Raw genomic sequence first — 26,597 nt, forward strand, 5'->3', positions numbered from 1 at the left:
AAAAACTACCACCTTTTAAGTAAAAAATTCTCCTTCTATGCACATTGCTTGTAAGCAGTTTTCTCTAATGTAATGCACTTTATATGTTATTGTCACTGATACTTTATGCACACTTTTTATAATATATACATTTCTATACACATTCTCTGTTGGAGAACCGAGTCACAAAATGTAGAGAATTGCAAATTTCCTGTTTCAGTTTGCATATTGTTGTGAAATTAGGTAGGTTCACATTAAAATGCTACCCAAAATGAATTCATCTACCATCGCTAGAGTCAGGTAAGAGCAGTGGATAGGGATGGGCAAATGAGTCCGATTTGGTTTCTTTCAGTTCTCCGCATCAAGTTGCATTTTTAAAAAAGCCCTCATGAGCATTCTTCAGCATTTAAGTATGAATTTCTCCTAGTATGCAATCATGACTGATATATACCGGTACATCTATTACGAAACAATTTTGCCTAAAATTATGTATTTGTGTATGTTAATTTCACTAATATATGCATTTTCATGCAGACTTTCACTTGGTGTCAACATTTCTGTACACATTACTTGGCTGGAGAACTACATCACAAGATTCAGAGAAACTGCAAATTTTGAAGGATGATTATGTTTCAGTTCATGTCTTGTTTTGGAAATTATGACTGAATCTTTAAATTCAAACTGAATAGAATTTCTTCCTCTTCAATAGGAGTGAATATGCTGAACAAGTGCCTAGAGTCAACAATGGGCAAAATGAGGGCTGATAAATGGAAGGTCAAACTAGACAAGACAAAAATACTCTGGAAAGATGTTTTACTAGATAAGGGTGATCAAGTTGTTCTGGATGCGGTTGTATGCCACTCCATAAAAGGCAGGTTTGCAGCATGAGACTGCTTCTAGATCCAGATTTACTTCCATAGATTAATTTTTGGCTGCTTTTTCAAAGTTATAATATTGAAAATACGTAGCCCTAACATGAATAAATTCTAACGTGTGTCACCTTAGTCATTTTTCCAACAGCCAAGCAGTCTTGCTTTTCTTAGGCTACTGCTACAATGTGGAGATTTAATAAGAGAATTGTACTGAAGTAAAACAAGATGTATCTCCATTACAGTAGTACCTTGGGTTACATACGCTTCAGGTTAAATATGCTTCAGGTTACAGACTCCGCTAACCCAGAAATATTACCTTGGGTTAAGAACTTTGCTTCAGGATGAGAACAGAAATCGTGCAGCGGTGGCGCAGTGGCAGCAGGAGGCCCCATTAGCTTAAAGTGGCGCTTCAGGTTAAGAACAGTTTCAGGTTAAGAACAGACCTCCGGAACGAATTAAGTACTTAACCTGAGGTACCACAGTTGCTGGTCTTGTGAGTGGCTGAGTTTCTGACACAGCAAGTCAACATGTGAGCCATGGGCATAGCCAAGGCGGGGGGACACAGGGGGGCCGCTGCCCCACAAATTTTAAAAAAATCAATAAAAATACTTAACTAACTAAGGTTCTGCCCCCCCCCCGAGCTGGACAAGTGCCTATGTGCTTAGGTTACTCACCTTGCAGGAGGCAACTGCAAGGGCTTCAACATGACTATTCCATGTTGCTCTTTAACCTTCATTATGATAGAGAAAGGCAATGAATGAGCTTTATAAGAGCACATGGCAAAAGTTAGGAAGCTGTTCCATTATGGCACGTAAATATTGAAGCTGGTTTAAAAGTTCTTAGCTAAGAAAGGCACCTCTTTGTATATACAAGGGAGAACCCATAGTAACATATCAGCATGGTCCTACTACTAGGCTGTTGCCCCTCACAACTTCTGGCATACATAAACCCCCCTATAAACAGCTTTTATGACAGCATATGGCAGATGGAGCATCAGATGATAATAAATGGGAGGCGCTTCTAATCTATCTTTTTCCATTTCGAGCAGGAAGCTGAGATGAGGAAAGCATTTATTGGGACTCGCCTTGTCCTCAATCTGGCAAAATCCCAAATGGATCTGTCATTATCGGTTATAGAGCCAGGTGGAATTGGGTGACATTTCAAGTTTGTGTAATTAAGTGAGTCAAATTAGATATGATAATAGTTGGACTTGTCTTTAAAATCAACAAACTATTCTTAGGACATTTTCCCCAACTCTTCTGTATCGCAGAGGTTGCAGTCCTAGGCATCTTTACCTAGGAGTAAGCCCTACTGAAAACTGCAGGACTTATTTACAAGTAAACATGGATCAGACTGACCTGCATGTTGAGCAAGGCCTGCAGATGGTGATAATGCTTCAGATGGAGAGACAATTGTCTCTTCAATGCTTGAATTGTGATTCCTTTAATTTTTCATTTTCTTTTGTGCATCCAGTCACATTATGTCCCATAATGTAGAGATGGGGAACTTTTGCTGCAGCTCCAACCAAGCATACTATACTACATAATATGCTATACTATGCTAAACTACCGTATATCACAGTCCTCCTCATCCTGGAGTCCTCCGTATGTTGTTGGACTCCTAATGCCCATCAGCCCCAGCTAACATAGTCAATGGTCAGGGATGATTGGAGTTGTAGTACAAGAAATCTGGAGGGCTCTAAGTTGGAGAAGGCTGTACATATAGGATAATATATCATAATCCCTGGTCACTGGCCATGCTGGGAGTTGGAGATCAACAGCATTTAGAAGCCACAGGTGCATCAACACTACAGACCTATGGGGGGGAGAGCAGCCAGTGGTAATAAATGGAAATGGAAATGGACCCTACTCTAGCTATTGCAATTTCCACCATGGATCTGAGAGAAAGAAAACATTTTCTGAGACTTTGCTTTGGCAAAATCTTACGTGACACAGTCATTGAAACCTTTTTCTTTTAATGTAAACTGTTCTGATTTGCAACCAGCTCTGGGAAATAATGAAAGCCTTCAAATGAAGATTTAGGCCGGATATTTTAGCAGTGACCACACAGACTACACAACATGCACATGAGCTAGCAAAGCAAACCCTAGTGCCAGATCTCTCTCTTCAACTACTCTAGCAATAATATTACTGGATTGAATAACATCCGCAACACTATTAGTCGCCTGCTATATATGCTGCCAACAGTGCCTATCTTCATGTTATATAAGCCAAACAGGTTGATTTGAGCATTAGGGAATGAATGAACATAAAGTAGACATAAAAATGAAAACATCCAGTAATTAGGAGATCATTTCAGTCTCTTTGGATATTGCACCTCTGACTTTAAGGGCACTAAATTATAAAGTAATCTGTGGATTGTTGGACTGAGAAGCTGCAGAACTAGAATCTATTAATAACATATGCTTATGGGAGATTGACTCACTAAATTGTCCTGCATTTGCTGTTGGAGCAGATTAAAACAGATCAATGGCTTTCATATAAGCTTCCAACATTTCACAAGCAAAAACAGAGACATACATGTAACACCTTATTTCTCATACCAAGGATCACTATGCTTTTACATACTTCAGAAGAGTCTCTTCCACCTTCAGTCTGCTACATTCATTTACTCTCCAATTGCCAGTCTTCCACCAGTTTAAAAAGCCAGTAGGGTGTTTTGCTCTTTTGGTTAAAGATTATTATAAACAGATTTGACTAGCAATCTCTCCCCAACAATTCAAAATATAAATCTGTATCCATGGAGGGCTGTGCATTGCATGGTGCCTTAGCAGTCGTGCATATGTATTGAAACTGGAAGTGTTGCATCTACTTTCCATGTTCCATGTCTGAGGGAGGAAGCTGAACCCCAAAGAATGAGGACCCTCACAAGATGACACAAAGCAAAGCAGACATAGGGATTTATTGGACACATGGACAAGACAATAAGGACTGTTCCTGGTAGATAAGAACAGCTGGAAGGGATGAAAGAGGAGGAGGAGAAGGACATATGTGGACCATAATTTAGAAGATCAAAGTTTAGTTCCCAACTTTGCCTGAAGTCTATGTGTGGCCCAAAGGTAGATTTCTCAGAAAACCATAAAACAAAAAGTGACATCCCTTACTAGCTTTCCCAAGCAACTTGGGGCTCATCCACACCTCCATTTGCCTGCCTGCTTTTCCCCAGGGAAACTCATGGCTTACTGTTAAATCAGACCAAACGACAATCAGGTTTTTCACAATTGCCTTTTGTTCCAATTCAGTGGTAAACAATGTGCTTTTCAGGGGAAAGCTGTGGGGCAAACACAGAATTACTTGGACCTGTGCTGTCTAGGTACATGATAAGCAGAAGTGTGGATGAGCCTTTGGTTTGCATTAATGTATTCCACACCAAAGGGGCCTAAAAATTGGGGAAGGGTCATAGCTTAGTGGAAGAGCAACGGTTTTGCATGCAGAAGGTCCCAGCTTCAATCCCCAACATCTCCCGGTTGGACTAGGAATGTCCCCTGTCTGAAACACTGGAGAGTGGCTGCCAGTAACTATACGAGACCACACAACCTAGATGGGCCAGTGGCCTGACTTGGTACAAGCCAGCTTCCTGCATACTTGTGTTCCTATTCTCAGGCCCTGCTTGGAGCAGCATTCTCCCTGTTGTTGACAGCCATGGCCAGAGCTGATAATAATAAATTATATACTGTTGGGTATGCTTATTTCTTTGCATCTTTCATTAACAAATGTAGGGGGTTATACATATGATACTTTAGGTGCTACTTAAAAGTTGGACATTAGGCCACAGGGAGCTAAGCTGACACAGTGCAACCAGGTGGTAATGAGATCAGCTCCTCATTTACTGCTGCGTCATAATGTGTTGATGCTGTAATACTATTTCCACCTCCTGGAGAAGGCTGCCCTTATTGGATGTTACAAAAGCTCTAATAATTCCGAGGCAAGTGAATGTCATGCAATAAGTGCTCAGGTAGAGGAAACTCAGGACCTGATTTTCCTGCTACCTGTGCCAGTTTGGAAACATAATCAGCTCTTGTGGCTAGACCATTGCAAAAGCATTGCAAACCTTGATGACTTTACATCCCTAATGCTCAGTGACTTGCCAAAGAACCAAGGAAACAAAAAGAGCAGGCCATGTGACATTTACAAATTGCAACAGTGCGGAAGTGATACCTATAGAACTCTAATCTCTGGCAGCTATGGAGCACTGGATTTGTATAACTCTGTTTATAAAGCTTTGCCCTTCTCTAGTAGTAGTTTTCTCTCATGCAAGTCAGTGCATTTTGTGTGCACTAAGAAAAACATCCGTCTCCAACAAAGTGCTATCAAGACCCATCAATATACACAATTGTCAGTCAAGCCCATCTAATGAAACATAACCTGTCTAGGTTCACAAAGTGAGTGATAGTTAAGGTGCTGGGCTGGCTATCACTCTGCAAGCTCTGAGTAGTAAACACATTTCCCCAGTCCCTCTTTGTGGGATTTATCCATTGCAATTTTGTTGGTTACAGATTTATTTTAAGATTTCCTGGGGAGTCCTAGAATTTGTTCAGTGTTTCAAAGTCCTGCTGCTTGAACTGGCTGTTGGAACTAAAGCCTTGATACTAACAGCACAGCATGGAAATAAGTTGTACTGAAAGTAGGGGCACTTTTGCAATCCAAACGTGTTGGGGCTTCATCTCTTTTCCATGGTGCTTGCATGCTTAGTGCATGCATAGAGTTCTCCAAGATGCTCATTATAAGTGTTTCTTCTATGTGTGCACCCAGTGTGCTGAGTTCCACCTGCATATGAACTTCCCTGTTGTTTGTTATAAGTGTGGAAATTCTTGTGCAGATGGAGCTTAGTGAGCACACTGACCAATGCGATCAAGAGCAGATTTGTGCAGCTTTGTGCTCAGGTTTCTCTAAATGGCTGCCATTTGTGGCACTGGCCAGTGATTGGCTTTGCTGCTTCAGGACTGCTTCATATGGAATCCAGTTTGTAAAAACACTTGCAGAAACAAGCATGCCATACTGCAGAAGTAAGAATGCCCATGTTTTTCCTATGGCGTGGGGGAAATGCCTCATGAAGTTGCCTTAAAGTTAGTTAAAGCTACTAGTTGTGCTTGGGAAGCTTTAGATGAGCACGTAACATCCAAGCAGCATTAGTATGAGTGTTGCAAATCTTGGTTCCACTTGTATAATAAACAGGGTTGGGGAACCTTTCTCAGTCTGAGGGTCAGATTCTTATCTGGCCAACCCTCTGAGAACCAAGTGGGTGTGTCCAAACTATAAGTGGACATGTCCAATGTTTAGCTTGTTAAATAAAGTTCTTACCTTTTAAATAAAGCATGAAAAAGTTTTGCTCCAAGCAACTTCTTCCAATGCAACGAAGGGAAATGTGTCACTGAAAGAGGAGTCTGCAGCCACAGGGGCATCTTATCTTTTGCATTGTTGTCAGAAACTCTCCTTACCTGTATACCTTTGCACATGTAGTGCTGAGCAGTGTGTTTAAACCAGGTGGCCCAGATCTGGCAAGTGCTTATCCACAGCCATCCTAGGAATAAAGAGTAAACTGAATTAAAACAAAGAAGCGTGTTGTGTTGTTGTTTACATTGTAAGGGGGTCATTTGACGCACATAAATAAAAGCTCCATACACATCTGACGTGTAGAAAAATTTGGATATAAATGTGGTCCAGACAGGTGGCCTTTGCTGCGGAAGTTCTAGGCTTCAGTGTCATTTCTGCTGAAGAGTATTACTTTACCTTTGTGTGACTCACAAAGCATGATTAAGTCCAGGAAATTCCACCTGATGTTAGAGACAAAACAGTCAAGGATTACGTGCCTGTGGTTTATTTGATGATATCCATAACCCTCAATGGTTTTATTACAGGCTACCATAAGGTACATGTCTATTGTCCTTGTGGTGAACCTGAGGTGAGCTGGAAAGGCAGGGAGATTCCTTCAGACCAAGTCGTTTATTTTCTCACTCTCTCCTGCCATGATCTTGTGGGAAGAGCCATTGAACCCAACCAAATCAGTTTCCAGAAAGGACAAGAGGGAGAAAAAAAGAAACACAATCCTTTGTTTATTTTCCCTTATATTGCTTGTAGTGTTTTTTTTTCCTTTTCTTTTCTGGTGCTGTGCCCTGTTCTTTGAATTCCACTGTTTTGCCTATGTAACAAGATCTGGTTTGAATGGCAGTTGTGGAATATCTGGGGTTGCGAAATGCTGGGCTTTCTCATTCATTAGGTTGTGTATGTGAGAGAGCCTGTTATGTCACCTGGAGCAGAAGAACCTGAAAATGCAAAGGAAATCCAAGAGGCTCAAACATGGCAATTTCACTTAATCCATGTGTTGCTGCTAACCTGTGGCTGAACTACAACACTCATCCTGCCTTAGCCTGAATGGCCAAGTGTGTGGGATGATGCAGTTCATCAATATCTGGAGGTTCACAGATTGGCCACCCCGGTGTAATGCATTAGCACTCTTGTGATCCATCTATTATCCCTTTAAGCCATCTTTGTACTAGGCGGTTTTCTCCTTGGCACAAAGAACAAGCAATTTTCAACTTGTCCCTCCTTACCCTGGTAAAATCTATATGTTTACAGCATTTTAGTGAGAAAGCTGCCTCAGGTGGCAGGTGCTGGGGTATCACAGAGTACAGTGGAATAATAGAATCATAGAATTGTAGAATTAGAAGTGACCCCCGAGGGTAATCTAGTCCAACTCCCTGCAATGCAGGGTAATTGTAATGGTAAGCTGTTGGGGACAGAGATGTGCATAACACAGATCACTCTAATGGGAAACAATTGCAATCTGGACTACTGGGATGGAACTGCAATTTCAACCAACTATTCAGCAAAGTGACTGCTCCCGTGAAGTAAGGCCTTACAAGGCTTTCCTCATCTGAATCCTGCAACAGGCACCTGCTGCTACATGCGAATCTTGTTGAAGAGTTCCACGTACTGGACCATTGTGCCAGCTGAGCTGTAGATGCTGTCATGCTTCTTGCCAAACACAGAAGGGATTTCAAGAGCGTGACTTCTCATGAAGCTTTGCACGAACTCCATTAACAGGTTCCAGCAGTCGTTGGCTACCACACACGGACAGTATTCCACCTGGCAACAGAAACAAAAGCTCTGAAGCAGAGAGGACTAGAGAAAATCCAGGGGATTCACTTGGCCCCTGGAGCTGAGGTTCCCTAACCCTGGCCTAGAACTATATCAACAGATATTTATCAGGTCAAAATAAAAGTGACCCATAGAACTGTGGTGTCACCCAAGTGGCCACAAAGGGGTTGGATAAAATGGGTTAAACTGTAGGAAAGATATATACTTTTTAGGTCAGTTATGATCTTGTTTTGCAGCCAGATTGCAGCCAGATTCATCCTTCCTTTTTTGAGAGGAAAGGTGGATGTTGTAGCCATGGGCTGACTTGATTCCCCACTACCCAATATATAGAAACATTAGGGAAGGTTCTAGAAAGACGTTACCTAATTCACTCTGAGTTATGCTCTTCATGTGTGGGGAAAGACTAAAAGGAGGTTTAATCATCTGCTGATTGCTTCTGGTCTTCAGCTGGAGCTCCAGGCTACATCCTCTGTCAGGAAGGCCAATAGGTACTTTTCATTCCTGACTCAGCTGTTGCCTCCTCTGTAGCACACATGGTATGATCTATCTGCCTCTTATACATGCTAGGCAAGTATTATGAATTAGAACCAATGTGTATTTGCTCTTTGGTAATTGACAACTGGTGTGTTCTTACTGGGTGAGATTCTAATGTACCTAATCTCAGCCTGTGCTACTGCTTTGGACCTCTTAATTGAGTGATGGGGAAAGTGTGTGATGATGACCCTCTAAGGGAGCTACGTGCACAGATGTTGGAACCTGGCGACTTGATACCCCAGTTAGATTTCCCCCCTCAAAAATACCATACTGGTCTAACTCAGTAGGTGTGGCAGCTTTTGATTAGTGTGTTATTGTAGGGTGCATCTAGGCCTAGTGGTAAAGCTGAGACAACCAGATTGAATTCTATGATCCCCAGAGGTGGCTGGGTAAGGGTTCTCCGAAGGACCCTAGCTACATCACACCCAATTAACTGTAGCATTCCAAAAATAATTCTTAGAGGGAAACCATCTGCAGTCTGTCTTATACTCTAGTCCCAGAGTTAGCACAAATTCAGCCTTTCTGGTCTCACTGTGAGGCTACAGTAGGTTGGCAGACTCCCAAAGCAGCATTTGAATTGATGCGCTGTAAACCCTTTTGCTACAGTTCCCCTTCAGGCACAAAGAGAAAGTAAACAGTCTCCTGGGATTAATTAAATTGCAGTGGAACTGAATATTTTTAAACCCTGGAAACGCAACCTGGCCCTGGACCCTTATTGTAATAAGCATTTGCTTTGTGTACTTTTCACACACAAAGATTCTTCTGCTCTGTCTCCTATTAGGTCAGGGGTGTTTGCCGAAGGAATGCTTTCATGGGGAAGATAGGCCAGTTTGGAATGCTCTCTGTCAGATTCATCTTTCCTAAGATGGTCTCTGCCAGTGCTACTGTGTTCCATTGGAGCTCTAAGCTTGAGCACATTCTAGCTAGGGTGTCAACAGTTTTCCCAAATGAACGAGAGCTGGAGAGTAGCACTTCTCTTGCTTGCAATGGAATCCAAATTGTGACTGTTCTCTTTTTACTTCCTGCACAATTTTAGGAGACTGGCAGTGCCGTAGGGTATTTGTATCCAAAGATAAGCACTTTAGGATCCCATTAATGTCAATGAAATTAATTAACTGAAATCAATGTAAGTTTTTAACTTTGGATAGATTGTGCAAAAAACCCAAATTTTAAAGACTTTTATTGGTTTTGATACGTTGCTATTTTAAGTTCCTGAATGATGCTGCTATAGTATATGTGTGTTTCAGTTGAGAATCTTGTTATTATATTCTTTCAGTTCTTGTTTTGTCCTTTACTTTCTGTGCTCCTTGCTGGAAGAGGAAGACATCCAACAAATAAATAAAAATCCATTTTTAAAGCCCAGCTGCATGAATTGGGTGTAGGTGTCCAAGATACTTGATTGAGAAATGGGCTTCTACTTCAGTGTAAAAGGGTGTTTTTGAAGATGCTGGGAACTTTTGGATAGAGAATATAGTAGAGAAGATGTGTTCGACAATTTGCAGACATTGAAACACTACTGAAAAGGAATAGTGTAATTGCTTCCATTGATACAATGGCTAAAAGCAGCTCAGCATGTGTTTCCCTTTGCTAGATAACTTTTAGGAAAACACTGAGGGCCCCTCTAGATGTCCTTTTTATTGTGCATTTATAATAATTTGTGCTCATGATGGCGTAGAGACAATTACATGATATCCCACTTTCAGTCCCACTTTGCCTCAGCAAAGGTTTCAGGTGGAGTGGCAGACATTTTGCTTTGTTTCAAACTGGTGTGTGTCCTGCAGTTTCCTGCCAAAATTCTGAAACTTTTTATACCACAAATGTTCCAGGGGGTGAGGGTAAGGGTGTTTTCCTGCTTTTGTTGTGCTATAGCACAAGAGTGACTCTCCAGATTGCACTAATGCAGTAACCATGGGAAACATTGCTGAACAATGTTGCGTTTTAAGGTTTCACTCTGTTTTAGTTTTCTGTTGGCTTTGATTTATGTGCTACTTTTTTTGAAAGTTGATTTGAGTTACTTTTTGTATATACCTCATGTTACGTTTGCTTCAGGTTGTGCATTTTCAGGTTGCGTCCCACGGCAATCCGGAGTTACCAGAAAGGGTTACTTCTGGGTTTCGCCACTCGCGCATGCGCAAACACGCAAAATGACGTCACGCGCATGAGCAGAAGCGGCGAATCACGACCCGCGTGTGCACAGGCGCGGGTTGCATTCTTTTCAGGTTGCGATTGGGCCTCTGGAACAGATCTCGTTCGCAACCAGAGGTACCACTGTATATAAAAAGTGCACTAAGAAGTGCAATAAATAATATAATAAAATGCATACATATACACATAACTTTATTTGTATTCCACTGTTCCAACCATGCTCAAGGTGGCTTAAAACATGAAAAAATGCATAACTACAACATAACAACAGCAACAACTCCTCCAACGAGAAACCCCAACCAATACCCCAGCCCCTAATAGCACCTAGCACCTAACACCTAACAAAGCAAAATGCTGAGTGGATGATGCAGTATTGATCCACGATTAGTGCACTATTTTTGTGCCAGTGACATGTTGCAGAGTACACCCACCAGTCTGCAGGGGCCCTTACTCTGTGGATCCCAGTGGCTTTCATGCTAGGTAACCTTCTCCAGCACAGGCATTTCTCCTGCTAACTCATCTTTGTTTCCAAGCTGCGTTATGTTAGCAACTGCAGGAAACCTTCGAACAGCAATTAATGAAGGCTGTCAGGTTGTTTATTTTATGTGGTAGATTTCTCCCATTGTGCCATATCTTAAGTTTCCACATTTAAAGACACTCCTGCATTTCTATTCATAAACTATGATAAAGTTATCTTTGCTTAGACAGGGTACAAGTGGAGGAGCCGAGACATGCTCAGAGTGCTGCTTCCAAGTTCTTACATAAAATTAACTCCAGTTGAGAATACTAGAGATGGTAGTAGCCTCCCAGCAATTTTCTTTCTGCTGATTACCTCTGCATGTAGGTGGCTTTTGATCTATCTCTTCTGGTAGCTTTGCATGGACCTTTGCAGCATTGCCATTTTGCTGAATTAGATGGGTTGAAATCAACTGGCTTGATTAATGGTCCTGTTTTCTCTTTTGCTAAAAAAGAAAAGAAAAAGTGCTTTGATGCATGTGAGTGGCTGGTCTTTAAGGGCTGAAAGGCATGAGACTCCTCTTAAAAGGAAGTCAGCATCTTTCTACCATGTAGGGTTGAGAGGACATAAGGACATGCCTTTGATGGAAGAAGGAAGCACCAAGAATGGCAGAACAGGAACGTCACAAAGAACAGAGGTATGCTTCCCTCTGCCATATGTGAAGTAGTAACCATCAGTTGCTTCAAACAGCTCGAAAAACACATAACATGACCCTTCTGAATCAGGTCACTGGCCCATGCCCATCCAGTGCAGCAACCTATTCTCACAGTGGCCAACTAGATGACTATAAGAAGTCCATAAGCAGGACATGAGTGCCACAGCAATTCTCCGTGATGTGTGACTTCCAGTACTTGCTATTCAGAGGCATACAGTGATAGAAAATAGTCATCATGGCCAGAAAGAAAGAAAAAGATGAGCAAGAAGAGTTGAGAATCGAGATAATAATTTACACTGAGAGACTTGAAGACCAAGGAGCAAAACAAGGCAATAATCAGAACATGATAGAATAAACACTGGAATAAGATTTTTTAGTAGTCAGTAGATTTTTTTAAAAACCCCAGTTTTTATTACATAGAGAGAACCAAACTTTAAGCAGTGCACGAATGTAAGCCAAAAAAGAAGTCTCAAACATAACACCGAGATATGTAACATGCTGAGAAAAGCAAAATATGATACAGTGGTACCTCAGGTTACAAACGCTTCAGGTTACAGACTCTGCTAACCCAGAAATAGTACCCCGAATTAAGAACTTTGCTTCAGGATGAGAACAGAAATCGCGCAGCGGCGGCATGGCAGCAGCAGGAGGCCCCATTAGCTAAAGTGGTACCTCAGGTTAAGAACAGTTTCAGGTTAAGAACGGACCTCCAGAACGAATTAAGTTCTTAACCTGAGGTACCACTGTATACTCTTTGTTTTTTTATGTAATTTGTATACCAGCCTTCATCAAAAAGATCCCAGTGTGGTTTGTTTGGAGCAAGGATGGGGAACCTGTGCCCCTCCAGATGTTGTTGGACTCCAACTCACATCAGCTCCGGTCACCATGACCAATTGTCAAGGATAATGTGAGTTGTAGACCAACAATATCTGGAGGGCAACAGGTTCCTCGTCCCTGGTTTAGAGGATGAGTATTTCTATGAACTAAGTTAATCCTGAAATATATCCCATTGTTCACCTTTCCTAGTGGGAAGGTGAGCTGCACAATGTGATTCCTTGCTGGGCCGAGGAAAGCTGTTTAGGTTCTTACACAGGCAAATGGGACCACCAGTGAAAGTGCAACTCTGTCTTGCAGTTTGTGAGTCTGCCATGAAGGATCAGGTGCTGCCAGTTCGTACAAGGACAAGAGGGGAAGCCAGTTGGAATGGATGTGGGGCACTTGTTTTCCACTGAACATCGCTAGTTAATGAAAAGTTACTTGGCTCTAGCAAACCAGAGTCCCATCCCTACCTCCTGCCACGTGTGTAAAACCTGACTTGGATTATAAAGTACTCCTCAAAATGAGAAAAGAAAAAAGCCACCCGCAGTGACAAAGGAGGCAATCTAGAGAAAACTGTTCCACCACGATAAGATAACTTTGATATACAGTATTTCAAAAGAGAGACTTAAACCCCTCTAAGTTATTGATAGCATGGGAATGTACATGGAGTGCTTATGCCAGTGCTTGTGAAACTTTAATGTGTAGGCATCCTTTAATTTTAGAAGCAAAACAGTGTTTTGATTGTGCGCTTATCTGTCTTGTGGCTTTCCATTGCAAAGAAACTAGTGAAGGAAATGGGGACCTTTCCCCTCTGGATCAACCACAGCCTGAACTACTGATGGCAAAGGAGTTTTTCTGTAATGTCTTGGACTGCTAAGTGGCACTTTAACATTCTAAAGCAAACAAGAGATTGCCATTTCCTCTCTGATAACAAAGCAGCATTTACTTAGTACTACACTGTTTTTTTAAAAAATGGAATCCGCAGATTCTACTCTTCTTGAGGAACAGAGAGGATCTGCCATGTTACCAGAAAACAAAAAGGATGATCTTGCCTGACAGTTCAATAAATCTATTCTTAGTGACAAAGCAGGATCTGGTTTTACCTGTCTGAACTTGGACTCTACCATCTGTGTAGAGGGGCTGTGGAAAATGAGAAACCAAGGAATGCAGTTAACGGAGGAAATAAAAGCAAAAGCATAGTGTCATATCCAGTGGGCACAACTAACTTATTTCCATCAACTTCAAAGGGTCTATTCTGAATTGAATGTAATTGGCTATAATTCATAAGGATTTCCCTATCGAGTTGAATCAATTGTCCACCCAGCTTCACATTCTGCCTTTCAACTGAGGCCAGCCAAGTGCATAAACTTAGATGTCAGCATCTAACTTAAATTCCTCTTTCTCCTGACTGACCAACTTTCCAGCTACCATTCGTTGTTGGGTCACCAGGAGGTAGATCCAGGGCCTGTCTATCACAGATGGGGATACAGTGGTACCTCAGGTTAAGTACTTAATTCGTTCCGGAGGTTTGTACTTAACCTGAAACTGTTCTTAACCTGAAGCACCACTTTAGCTAATGGGGCCTCCTGCTGCCGCTGCGCCGCCACTGCATGATTTCTGTTCTCATCCTGAAGCAAAGTTCTTAACCTGGAGCACTATTTCTGAGTTAGCAGAGTCTGTAACCTGAAGTGTATGTAACCTGAAGCATATGTAACCCGAGGTACCACTGTATCCAGTTTCTCTTGTTTGATCTCAGCATCTTATGATCAGAGGTCTGCTGTCTTTGAGTGTCCTAGAGAACATAGGTATTGGCCATCAATAAAGTTCATCTCATCTGTCTTTGTACCTAGTTCTTTAAAACAAAACCTTTATGCTAGAAGTCACCTCAATACCCTATAATGATTAAGTCACAGGGCTAAGTGTTGGAACACATATCACTCTTCATGTTGATCCTACTGTCTAGCTTTCCATTTTGTCTTAATGTTAATGTATAACATAGAAATCATCCCTGAGTGCTCACTGGAAGGACAGATCCTGAAGCTGAGGCTCCAATACTTTGGCCACCTCATGAGAAGAGAAGACTCACTGGAAAAGACCCTGATGCTGGGTAAGACTGAGGGCACAAGGAGAAGGGGACGACAGAGGACGAGATGGTTGGACAGTGTTCTCGAAGCTACCAGCAGGAGTTTGACCAAATTGCGGGAGGCAGTGGAAGACGGGAGTGCCTGGCGTGCTCTGGTCCATGGGGTCACGAAGAGTCGGACACGACTAAACAACAACAACATAACATAGAAATAGAATTGTAGAGATGGAAGGGTCCCGGGGGTCATCTAGTACAACTCCCTGCAATGCAGGAATCTCACCTAAAGCATACATGACAGATGGCCACCCAACCTCTGAGCTCCAGAGACACAGCAGGGCTCCTGACAGTCCTCCTTTTTTTGTGTCACGTTCCTTCAGGTGTTAAATTCCTGCATTGAGTGATCTTTCTTCTGCCTAGGGACATCCTGCCTGCGTCTCCGTTCCAGGACAATCCACTCTAGTGAGAATTTCCTCATCTTGTGTGATAGCTCGAAGTGTGGATCAGCAGGCCTCAAGTTGCTGTACCTTCTCTTTCAGGAAGGCAACCAGCTTCCCCTTGGTGCATGTGTAGTTTTGCATGAGCTCAGGCAGGAAGACAAACATAGCACAGGTGTTGCACGTCACCGCAGCAGCTCACTCACTGTCCATGTCTCTTGGTCCTATGTACACTGTGTGACGGCACTCTGGGCTTCCCCCTCAACCCCCCCCCCCACTAAATACCCTCACAAATATTCTTATTTACAAGTCCTAGTCACGATAGCTTCACCTGTTGGATTTCTTCCTGCAGTGCTCAAATTAAAAGTGCAGCAGACCTGCCTTCCTGCAAGTGGTGCTGTTGGTGCTGCTCCAGCCCATGTATGAAACAGCTGCTGCACTAAGATGGCGGCTCCCATGAGGCATTGCACTTGAGGAGAGGGCAGGCTGGGAAGCTGCAAATATGAGCTTTTTTCAGACGCTGAGGAGAGCACAACCACCTGAGGACTTCTGGACAGTTATTGTCCCCCACCTTTCCACTTTTTCTTATTTGCTTTCTTATTTGTCTTGGGACTGCCTGGGTGTTATGTACTGAGTTGATTAGGATCCAAACTGCAGCAGTCTGATTGGTCCTAGAACAATAGGATCCAAATTGCAGCAGTCTGATTGGTCCTAGAACAATAGGATTCAGAATGCAGCAGTCTGATTGGTCCTAGAACAATGCAGCAGTATGATTGGTTGGCAGGAACCACCCAATCATGCTCCAGATATAAGTGAATCCACAACCTGATTGGCTTACAGTAGATTTCCAGAATTAGCCAATCATGTGCAGCCCATTGTGTAAATAATGTATATAAAGCAGATACTTTGAGGGGACCTTCATTTATTCCTCCTCACCACTTTGAGCTGAATAAAGAGCATGAAATCACTTTGCGACTCTGAGTATATTTCACTGGGCATTGGAGCGGGTGGAGGGGTGGGAAGAAGAAGCTTCTTCCTCCCTGCGTTTGTCTGGCTGGCTCGTCTTTGCTCCCTTTATACCTCCTCCACCGATTAAACACAGATTAAAAACTCAGCGCTGGAGACACAGAGAGTTCCATTTTGAGAATGAATCCTTTATTTTCATACTTTCTCCATGTCACTCATTGTTTTATAAACCTCTGTCACTTCCTCCCCTGCAGCCATTTCCCCTCCTGGCATAACAAACCCAACTATTTAATCCTTTTTTTCTCTTTTGTATCAGAAGCTATCTATTTCCCTGACCTCTATTCATTTGCCTCTGCTCTAATGGATGTTGAACCCCTGATACTCTAGAGAAGCTGAAGAATTGCCAGAAAACCATTCTCAACTAGGAATGGGAAATAAAATTGATTTACTTCACATTTATAACTGAACCTACAAGATCCACTCTATCCGAAACAGTATGTGAACCAATACTCAGGCAGTTTGTGTTTCTGAATTTTGCAATGCTGTTCTCCAGCCAACTAATGTGTACAAATATATACTAGAGCTGCTGCCTCTGTCTGAGGCTACAAGGCCTTTTCTGTAGTGGTGCCCAACAAGGGAACTCCCTTCTCAGTTAAGCTGACCAGACGCTCCCATTGTTGTTGTTTTTGTTTCTTCATTATCTGGCAGGTACTTGACAGAGTCTGTACTGTTCCTCTGAAAACAGATGTTTTGTTCCCTGCTATTTTTAGTTATTGTTTCCCCTCCCCACTTTTACTGATGTTGTTAGCTACCCTAAGGCTTTGGGAAGAAGACAGGATATTAATCTTGATAGTCCCAAAAAAGTTCATATAAGGAGGATAGTAGAACTATGCATGTATAATAATTGCAAAATATATGATTACGTGTGCATGTATATACAGGGGGGATTATAGTGTTGTTCATCCCTTGAATAATTATTATTTACACTGATGTCCATATTTGCCCCTAGCCTTCATGCACAAAGTTATACGTAGAAATTTGTGGCTTTGTTTCCTTTTAGTTTTGATAGTCTTCATATATACACACACACAGGTCAAACAACTGCATCCCTTTTACAGCTTGAGGGATTCTGTACTATAGTTGAACTTGCCCAATAGCCTTTGCCAACCTGGTGCCCTCCACCATTTTGGATGCCAACTCCTATTGCAGGTTTCCCTCAGGCATTCTTCTGTGAGAACAGGATTCTGGACTAGACGGGTCATTGGCTTGAACCACCAGGTTTGTCTTAGGTTGCTGTGCATCACCATAACCTGCCTCCTAGTTTCTGTAGTATAGGCTCCTGCTGACATGGTGGCGATGCTCTGCCTCCATGGTTGAGGCACTGATGCTTCTGAATTCCAGTTGCTGAAAACTACAGGAGGGGAGAATGCTCTTGTGTTCAGCTCCTGCCTGCAGGTTTCCCACAGGCATGTGTATGCTGGACTAGATGAGCTACTGGCCTGATCAGGCAGGCCGTTCTTATGTTCTTATGACATGCCATTGAGTTTGCCTTGTAGTGCATATATATACATGAGGAGATTTCAAAGCTAGCCTACAGGCAGTGTATAAGCTCTCTCTTTCTGGATGCGTTGGGCACAAAGGGTTGTTGGTCCAGCTGGAGTTCTGAATGATTTAAAGATAGAGGCAGAGAGGGCATATTGCTGGGGTAAGAGGATTTGCTTGTTTGACTTGTACGTGGGATTTTCACGTATTCAAGGGTTAACTGTAGGCTGGGATATTTAAACACCTCCAACTGAGGTAAGCACACAACTTGTTTGTTCAGGTAAATAAGGAAGGAATTAGATATAATGGGCAAAGGAAGCTTTTTCCTGAACACATTGCATTCCTAGTGTTCAGTTCAGCTGCAGGGCTATCCCTGGTACATAACTAGAGTTAGGTGCCTGTTATCTGAATGCATTTCTTTACATATTCAGCCCCTGCCACTGAGCTGCTCTGAACAGTCTGGTGGCCTGTGTGCATTCCACAACCTGTGGCAGATGCTTTTGGTGGTCTCTTCCACCCCAGGAAGTTTGATGTCTCTTTAAGTACATGGCCCTGTTGCAAATAGTCATTTGATTCTGATGCAAGAAGAAACATCAACCTCAGCTGTTTGGTTGCCTTAACCAAGTCCCCATCCTCTTTTCTGTGAGTCCTCCATGCCCAGTGGGGGCATTTCAGATTGACAAGAGCATTTTCCTTACAACTTTACTGGATCGATGCTGCCACTGATAGCTGCCACTTCTCTGCTAACCTAAAGGGTAAGTGTGAACATTTTTAACTGATACATGTCAGAAGCAAGCCTCTCCACGCTTTCAAAAACCCAATGCTATATCTCTGTCTGAAGTAATGTGTATGTATGTCTTGTTGTAAGCGAGCTATGATTTTTAAGATTTTCCTTTTGGCTTCCCCTTACATGAACAGCCCATTCTTTGTCACCAGATGCCAGTTGGCTGAATGTGTACAATTTCCCCCTTCCTTGCAATCTAAGGGATTCTCAGCAACCTGAGAAAATACATAAGTTGTCCTGCAACTACTGTTTTGCTGATGCAACATAACTATGCCTTTGAAAATGTTCCCCATGGTTAGTCATCCCTGTATTTGATCTGCAACAGCCATTCTACACGTAAAACCATTGCTTGACGTTAAAGCCATCAAGCGCCACATGTTTGCGTGTGGACTCTCTTGCTGTGCTTGTCCACCTGGCAACTTACTGCATTTCTGGCTCGGTGCATGAACTCAAAACTAGAAGTATCAGAAGCCATACCAGTGATGGGGGCGGTGGCTGCAGGGGGAAGGAATAAATTGTTGCACAAGAGATTTTTCTGCCATTTTCTGCTGTGCTAGGTGCACTGACTTCAGCATTTCCACAGTGCACTGTGTAGATTACTGGGGTTCATGGTAGGAGCTCTGTGGCTTGGGAGGGTCAAATGTGCTGCATCTAAAGCAAAGCAGTGTAGTGTAGTGTAGTGTAGTGTAGTGTAGCATAGATCTTATAAATAACTGGCATGTAACTATGATGACTGGTTGTTGGCATCCGTCTGTCTTGAGAGATAGTGGAGTGTACCGGGGGTGGGGGTTGAAGTCAAACCACTGCGTTAGTAGCACTGAAGTGACCTTCCTGAGGCACAAACCAGGGCAGTGTGTATGGAGATCTTGGGCTGCCTAGACAAAAAGAACCCCCTCTTGGCCCCACTAATGTGGTCCAAAGGAAAGCAGAGCAGTACGTTTGGCACCAGCTTGCCTGCAGAAGTTGCTGGAAGGGGCCATCCAAGCGTCTTAGGAACTCCACTCTGGATTTGTGTAGGGTTATCTCTCAAAGATGTCTTGCAAGGCAGCAAATGTTTAGGATCAGAGTTTTCCTTCTCCTAGATGGGCTACTTTCCCAAGTTGACGAGCCCCATCTGCCCCTCACTTCCCTCTACAGCATATGCAAGAAACTGCCTTCTTGGCCCCACAACTGGTCTCGTCCATTCAATCTGCTGGAGCTTGTCTTCGCATGCAGGGGAAGTCCCTAACTCACTGAGGGTTTAAGACCCATCCGTTACCCTCACCAGGTTTAGCTGACCAGTCAAAGCCGTTCCTGGAGTGTGGCTGCTGACAGCACCTAGGAGCCACAGGTGAGGGCTGAGTGCAGAGTGGGGACCAAAGGTGGACTAACTACCCCAGAAGGAGCACAACACCCCTAACACCCCACACTCTCCTCAACCTAGTAACAGTTCTAATGATTCACTGAAGTAGTTTTAGGTACATGTGAAACAGAATTCAGCAGCCGTGACTTAAAACTAATTTGGTGATGTTTGGTGGCTGAGACATAGCTACAGAAGGCCATTCTGCATCTTTCATTCTTATCCCCCTCACCACAAACCAGTAGCCTCTTCAAGCTGCTCCCCTCAGTTCCCCTGCCCCAGGGCCAAAGGCAAATTGACATGTTGGTTTGTTTCCCCCCCTTTGTGGTTATGCTTGGTTAGTGAAACACAAATGACACCTCACCTGCCAAATCCCTTCACAACTATTTCTCAAAGATGCAGGATTCCTTGCCGGGCAAGCAACTTCCCAGGAGAGGGAAGAGGGATTTATAAACAGGGGCTTCTCACCATTTTGAGGGGAACATCAAGCTCTGCTGCTCAGCTGGGACATGCTCAGGTTGGAGTTCTGCTGGTAGCCAGACCACTCCCTGCGCTGTTCCCATCTGAGCAGTGGGAATCAATAGAGTTGCAGGTGGAGAGAGGGCAGTCTGACCCTGGGACATGAAGACCTGTTCGCAAAGGAACAGGAACATCAAAGCCAGCTCAGAATAGGGGGCGCCATTACCCATGCATCTCTGCAGTGTCTCCAGGTAAACAGTTGCATGGATATTGGTTTTCCACTTATGCTTCTGTCCGATCGAAATGTGGATGGAAGAACTGACAACCTGATCTTTCCTCTTAACACAATTTGTTGAAAATGGCTAATTCAGGGAATTTCCTTGGAGGGAGAGTGGTTGATGAACTGAGGATTAAGGATGAAGTGCTGGGGAGAGAGAAAGGTGAGAATATATGAAAGGGTGCTCCCAGAAACTTTTGACTGCAACATCACTCTTTGATTTATTAACAATAGAAAAAAGATGTTTACTTCTTTTCAGGTAAGAACTCCATTTACTTTGTAGGCTTTATGTTGAGAATAAATTTGACTCACTGCCAGTAAAAGCTTTTGTGGCACCAGGGCATTTCTCTCTTTTTCTCATTGGTGGGGAATTTTGGAGATCAGAGCTTACATCCATGATCAGCCATGGTTATATTGAGTAGTTTTTCCTCAACCACACTGTTCATCTGTAAAGTGGGCATTTTAATAAGGACTCCTCAATAAAGCATATTAGCAAAGAGAAGTCTGACAGAAGCATTCTGCATATTAAAAGCTCCTTTTAGAGGGAACATAACTGTGAGTAAGAGAGGACACAACTGGGTCAGTGAATAATCTTGTGTGTTACCCCATTCAGAGTTATTGGGAGACAAAGTTGGAATTTGTATCAGTACAATATGGTTCTTCCATATATTAGCACTGTACAGCACCATTTGCTATCAAGGTGTCCTTATGTAATTTTGAGCATGAAGTATAATGTGCAATATAAAGCACTGATAAACTGCAATACAGTATAGTACAGTGAGACACTGCAATATGGTTTAGTGTAGTTCACGTTGCATTGGTACTAGAATCAATACCAGGGTAAGCAGCTGTCTGTTGCTGTCAAAATGAATGTGGCAAACGTGTAGCAACTGCAGTTTGCACAGGTAGGATGCTGTGCACAATGATCAACATCTGTGGCAGCGCTGTGGTGATCCATCCATTAGTTTACGGAGCTGAAGAGACATTAAATCTGGATTTTTTAAAATAAACACAACCATTTGATTCTTTGGTGAAGTATGAATAAGAATTCAGAATCCAAGGTGCTCCAGCCTCTATCTTCTCTGTTTCCCACCTGCAAAATGGGGGCAATACTGTACTGCCACCTATCTTTAAAAGGTGAACGTTGAGGAAAAGTAGTGCAGTATATATTATTACTGGGAGGGATTCTCTCCATTGCTGAACTTCCACAAGCTTATAGAATTCATTCTTGAAAGTTCTTTCAGGACACTAGGCCAAGGGTGGTTAACCTCCCATTGTCCCTGACCATTGGTCATGTTGGCTATGGATGATGGGAGTTGTAGTTCAGCAACATCTGGAGGGCCATGGGTTAACCACCCTTCTGCTAGGCCAGCAAAGTATTGCATCTACCTAATTAACAAGTCCACTTGCACGGTAGGTAAATGACTGCTGTGAAGTATAGGTTGCCTTGCCATCTGGAGAAGCAAGTCAGATGTGGATGGCTTTCTATGTGACCTATGGAGGAGTGCTATTCCGTCAGGCAGCAGACCTAGACCCCCAGGTTACAAATAGAACTCACCGAGCTTTCTCTGAAAAGGTGTGGATCAGAACCAGGGACAGTTCTCAAGGGCATCTGTGGCTCTGCTCTTGAAATATTGGGGTGGGTGGGGCCAATTGAATTAAGCATCCTCTCTACATGGTGTCAGACAAAATTGTGAGATATTCTGATCTGTGGTGGGCTGGTGGGTGCGATTCACAGTGACAATGAAAGGAAGCTTCCTTGCAGTGCAACATCTGGGTTGTGAGTTGAATTTTTCAGACTCTTAAAAGTGCACACGGTGGAAAATTATCAGAATCGAAGGGAAAATTATGAACCGTTCTACTCACATCTCAGCACTGAATAATATTGGCCTAGAAAATATTGAACTTGATAAAACAGTGGGACTATAATGAGATACAAAAATATCTGTGTGTTCCTAAATCTTAACACGCCATTGTAGCAATTTTATTTTGGGAAGCTTTGCATTTGAAAACACCTGACAACCAAAACAATGTTCTCCTTTTTGATTCTGAGCCTGAGCTGAACCCCTTCCTTAGAGGGTAAGCATGAGTCTTTTAAATTGACTGCCGAGTTAAGGGCAACCCACACCATCCTGACAACCCCAAACACTCGCTCTGGAAATCTAGTCCCATTAAAATGTCCTTGCAGAAATATGGACTTTCCAGAGATGATAACCAGGCATTTTGACAGCCTTGGCTGGCTATCTCCATTTCCCAGTTTCTTAACTTCACTTGGCTCTAAAGTAGCAAAGTATTTTTCATGACCAATTTGATAAGCCAATAAAAGGCATCTAATTGGCTTCTCCTCCCCACCAGCTGGCTGGCAGGCAAAGCAAACAGGGCTTTAGTTATTCTGCACCCAACCTGCTGAACTTTGATAACTTTTGTCTCCAAGTGCTTAGAACCCAGGTGGTTCTTCTACTTGGTTTGTTTTCCCTGTTGTGTAGTACCTAATGCCATAGCATTGGAAGGTGCCTAGGGACCAAATCTGTCAGCTCCTTTCATCATATTAGAGTGAGTTAGCAGGCATTCTTGACAATACTAATTCCAAGCACAGGCAGTGGGAACTGCTACACTCATTCTGATGTTCTGATCAATGGGTAGGTATTAAGATATTAGGCCTGGTGTGAGGTAGAATCTGTATACTGCTGGAAGCAGCTGACAAAACGCTCTAGGGAAGGAAATGTAATAAAATATTGAGCTGAGAGTTTTGCCAAGTTGATGATTGACAGGGCTGCTATCTTGATCTGTCTATTGATCTAGATATGTTGTATACCTGAATGCAATTGAATCTGAGAACTGGTGTGTGCTGCATACAGAGGTACACATATACATGATTGTATATTCCCCCATTAAAATGAAATTATCTCTTTGTAGGGAAAAATTATCACGTATGAAGAAGCCCTCAGAGTTCTGTAATCTGTGTGAGGAACCACCACCACTGGAAACCATAGGAAAGGTCTAGACTGTAATCTCAACTCCATATTTGGATTGGCGAACATCAGTGGCAGGCAATGTGGTACCTTCCAGATGTCATGCACTACAACTCCCATCATCTCTAACCACTGACCATGGTGGCTGGGGCTGATGGGAAATGTAGTCTAACAATATCTGGAGGGTGCCAACACATTGACTTTCTCTTTCCTAGCTGTGCATAAAGTCAGAATCAAATTCTTGATTCCAGAGTCAAATTTTTAAGATCCCAGGGTGGGCTACAACAATTAAATACAATGTTAAAACAATTTTAAACAACTTACACTCCTAAAACTATCCATGCTTAGGTGTCAAATCCCAGGATAAAGAGGTGTTTGAATATTTTAAAATTTGAATAGTTTTTAGCTCTTGCTGCGACTTTCATTTATATTTTTGAATTTGCATTTGCTTTCTTATTCTGTCTTTATTTTTGAATGAGCTGCCCTGGAAGCACAGCTGCAGGGCAGAGTCTCAATTTTAAAAATAAAATAAAAATAGACATAAGATCCTTTTCCAGCCTAGTCCCACTTCTCTGTTTCTCTCACATTGTAAAGACCACACACAGGCTTGCAGTCTGGATTAATTTTATTTACAGAGTCAGTATGTCACCTAAAGCAGTGTTCTCTAGACTGCTTACAGAAATAGAAGGAAAAAAATAAAATACAATAAAAGCAAATCAGTGAAACAACAAAAAGCACTATTAAAAAAAATGAGCAGCAGCAAGTTCGACATCACTGAAAGCAGAACCCAAAGTGTGACAGATGACAAGTGGGTGGAACAGTGCCCAGCTTTAGTTTAAATTAAGGTAAGAAAATCCAGGCAACGTTACCAGGTTTTGTGTCACCAACAGACTGAAAATACAGATGTAGCACTCATATATGCTATCTGAGCTTCTCTCTCCTCTGCTATAAAGAGTGCTATCAATTTGCATATGTTTACTAAGAGCTCTGCTGTGGAATTCATCCTAAACCAACCTATTTGCCTGCAGAATTAAGTTTAATTAATAGGATCATTGTCTAGAGCAGGCTTTATTCTCTGCTCTCAGCATAGGTGAACCAAGCTCTGTTGAGGCCAGCAGCAAAAAAGAACAGTTAGCCAAAGCTGGGTTCCATGATGACATTAGAAAATGTTATCCAGACCTAAATGTGAATGGTTACTGAAAGTAAGATAGATTTAGACGCCAGACAACAGAATTCAGAAGGAGATGCATAGACTGCTGAAGGGCTCCAGAAGGGTCTTTGTGACCTGTGGTAGGTGGGGTGGTTATTTACCTTTCTGAACAAGTCCAGAATCATAGTATTTTTAGACCTTCCTTTCTTCCATATAAGCAGGTAGTGCTGGTAGCCAGGGCTCCGTATTACCAACAACCTCTGCTGAGCCCTTTTGGGTGAGGAGAGGCTTTGGGGCACATCTATGCCTTCCAACCTTTATAATGGTCTAGTGCTTGATCTGGTGCTGCCCTTGAAGAGAATATGGAAGTCTGAGTGGTGACATTAACCAACCTTTTCAGAAGGTAAAATTAAAATTATTTGGTTTTCCGAAAGCAGTTCATGTGCTTCTTCGCCAAACGTAGACTTACCAAGCTAAATGTTGCCCAGTAACAAAAATAATAGCGTATTTGAATTCCTCACACTGAAAAACATATTTTTAAAACCCCTGACTGAAGAAATTTGCAAAAATTAAGTTTCATCCCCTAAAATGACATGCCCTATGGGGTGGGGAGATATTTGGGTTCAATAGTCCACATTTAGCAATAGATCAAGACAGCCCACCCTTGAGCCTTCAAGTTTTGTTGATTCTGACCTGACTCACTCCCTGTGCCATTTCAAATCTGTCGCATGTCTTAAGGTGTGGCTCTGCCTTGCCAGATGCCTGAGGGCCAAACTGCAAGTTATGCAAATAATGTGACTGTTGTGTGGTTGTTTTTGACTTGTGAAATAGGTGTTGCCACCAGGATTGGGACCAAACTTCTCAGGGAAGAGGGCTAGCCCATTATTCCTGTGCTACAACCATTTACCTCAAAGCTGCTGTTTTTATTGACACAATATTTATTTGGTGCATTTATACCCTGCCTTTCTTCCATCACGGAAGGCAGTGTACATGTGGTTCCTGGGCAGTCTCCCATTCAGGCACTGACTCTAGCTTTACAAGTCATACGGACTACAAATGTGTCTCGTTTTGAAATCAAAGTTGTGATTCTCAGGGGTGTTGAATTCTGCACACCCCATGTCAGTACCAAACTCCATTGTGAACATGGGCGTTGGGAGTCTGTCAAGCAGAGCCCGGCCACTCCAAGATTGCATTAAGCCAGGTAATTTTGGCGCAAGTTAAGCCATAGTTTCCTTTCCTTTGAGATAATTTGATATACAAAATTTGGGCCAAATCCCAAAATTGTTAATCAATGTGTTAAAGGGTTTAGCTTTAGTCTCAGGCTCTCTCCAAGGTGCTGGGGCTGACAACGAGGAACTAAGGGGGAAACACCCCCACCCCTGTTAATGACCTGTTATGATTAACCGCTGTTTGCTTAAGCCCCAAGCAATTAGATTGTCTCTGCCTTTGAAAAATTAATAAGAGCACCGAGAAGAAATAAAACTCCAGTGGCTACCTGTAGCATGGAGCTGCAGATTCAAAGCCCATTGGGTCCTTCTGAAATATTTGAAATGAATTATAATGATGTAGGAATCGTGGGCTCAAGTGTGTAGAAAAGTGAGGTGATAGAGGGGAAATGTTTGAGAAGAGAAATAATAGAAATATGAAGCAGAGACCAATCACTGAACATTTAATGAGCTTTGGGGACAAAATTAAGGAGAGTGATGTTTTTTAATCACTAGAAAAGGTTCACTGGTGGAAAAAAGAGAGTGAAATTGCAGTGTGGATGTATATAATGTGCCTACAGAAGCAAGGAGTTCAGAGTCCTAGTCAGAATCATGGAAACGAAGAACTTTGTAACTGGTCCAAAGCTGTGGATTTGATGTTTTAATTAAGAGTTGTGAGAGAAAAAACTAGCTTTCCTTTCCTTTCTTTGGACAGTTGCTATTTCCCTGGCTTGCTGTTGCAGTGAA

General features: G+C 42.6%; 1 protein-coding gene across 3 annotated transcripts in view; it reads left to right on the forward strand.

Annotated features, from left to right (window-relative positions):
- Positions 1-17,961: 17,961 nt before the first annotated feature.
- Positions 17,962-26,597, forward strand: part of SPDEF (SAM pointed domain containing ETS transcription factor) — a 30,477-nt gene continuing 21,841 nt past the window's right edge. Inside the window, exon 1 of one of the 3 annotated variants that reach the window (XM_081195866.1) lies at positions 17,962-18,419. Coding sequence is in view for 1 of the 3 variants with exons in the window: in XM_081195865.1 (XP_081051991.1) it covers positions 20,605-20,686 (82 nt within the window). In the remaining 2 variants the exon portion in view is untranslated. Of the gene's footprint in view, positions 18,420-20,458; positions 20,498-20,577; positions 20,687-26,597 lie in introns of those variants that run through there. The other 2 variants (XM_081195867.1, XM_081195865.1) reach the window with 2 other exon arrangements.

This window comes from Podarcis bocagei (genome assembly GCF_964188305.1).
Source record: "Podarcis bocagei genome assembly, chromosome: 5".
Lineage (NCBI taxonomy): Eukaryota > Metazoa > Chordata > Lepidosauria > Squamata > Lacertidae > Podarcis > Podarcis bocagei.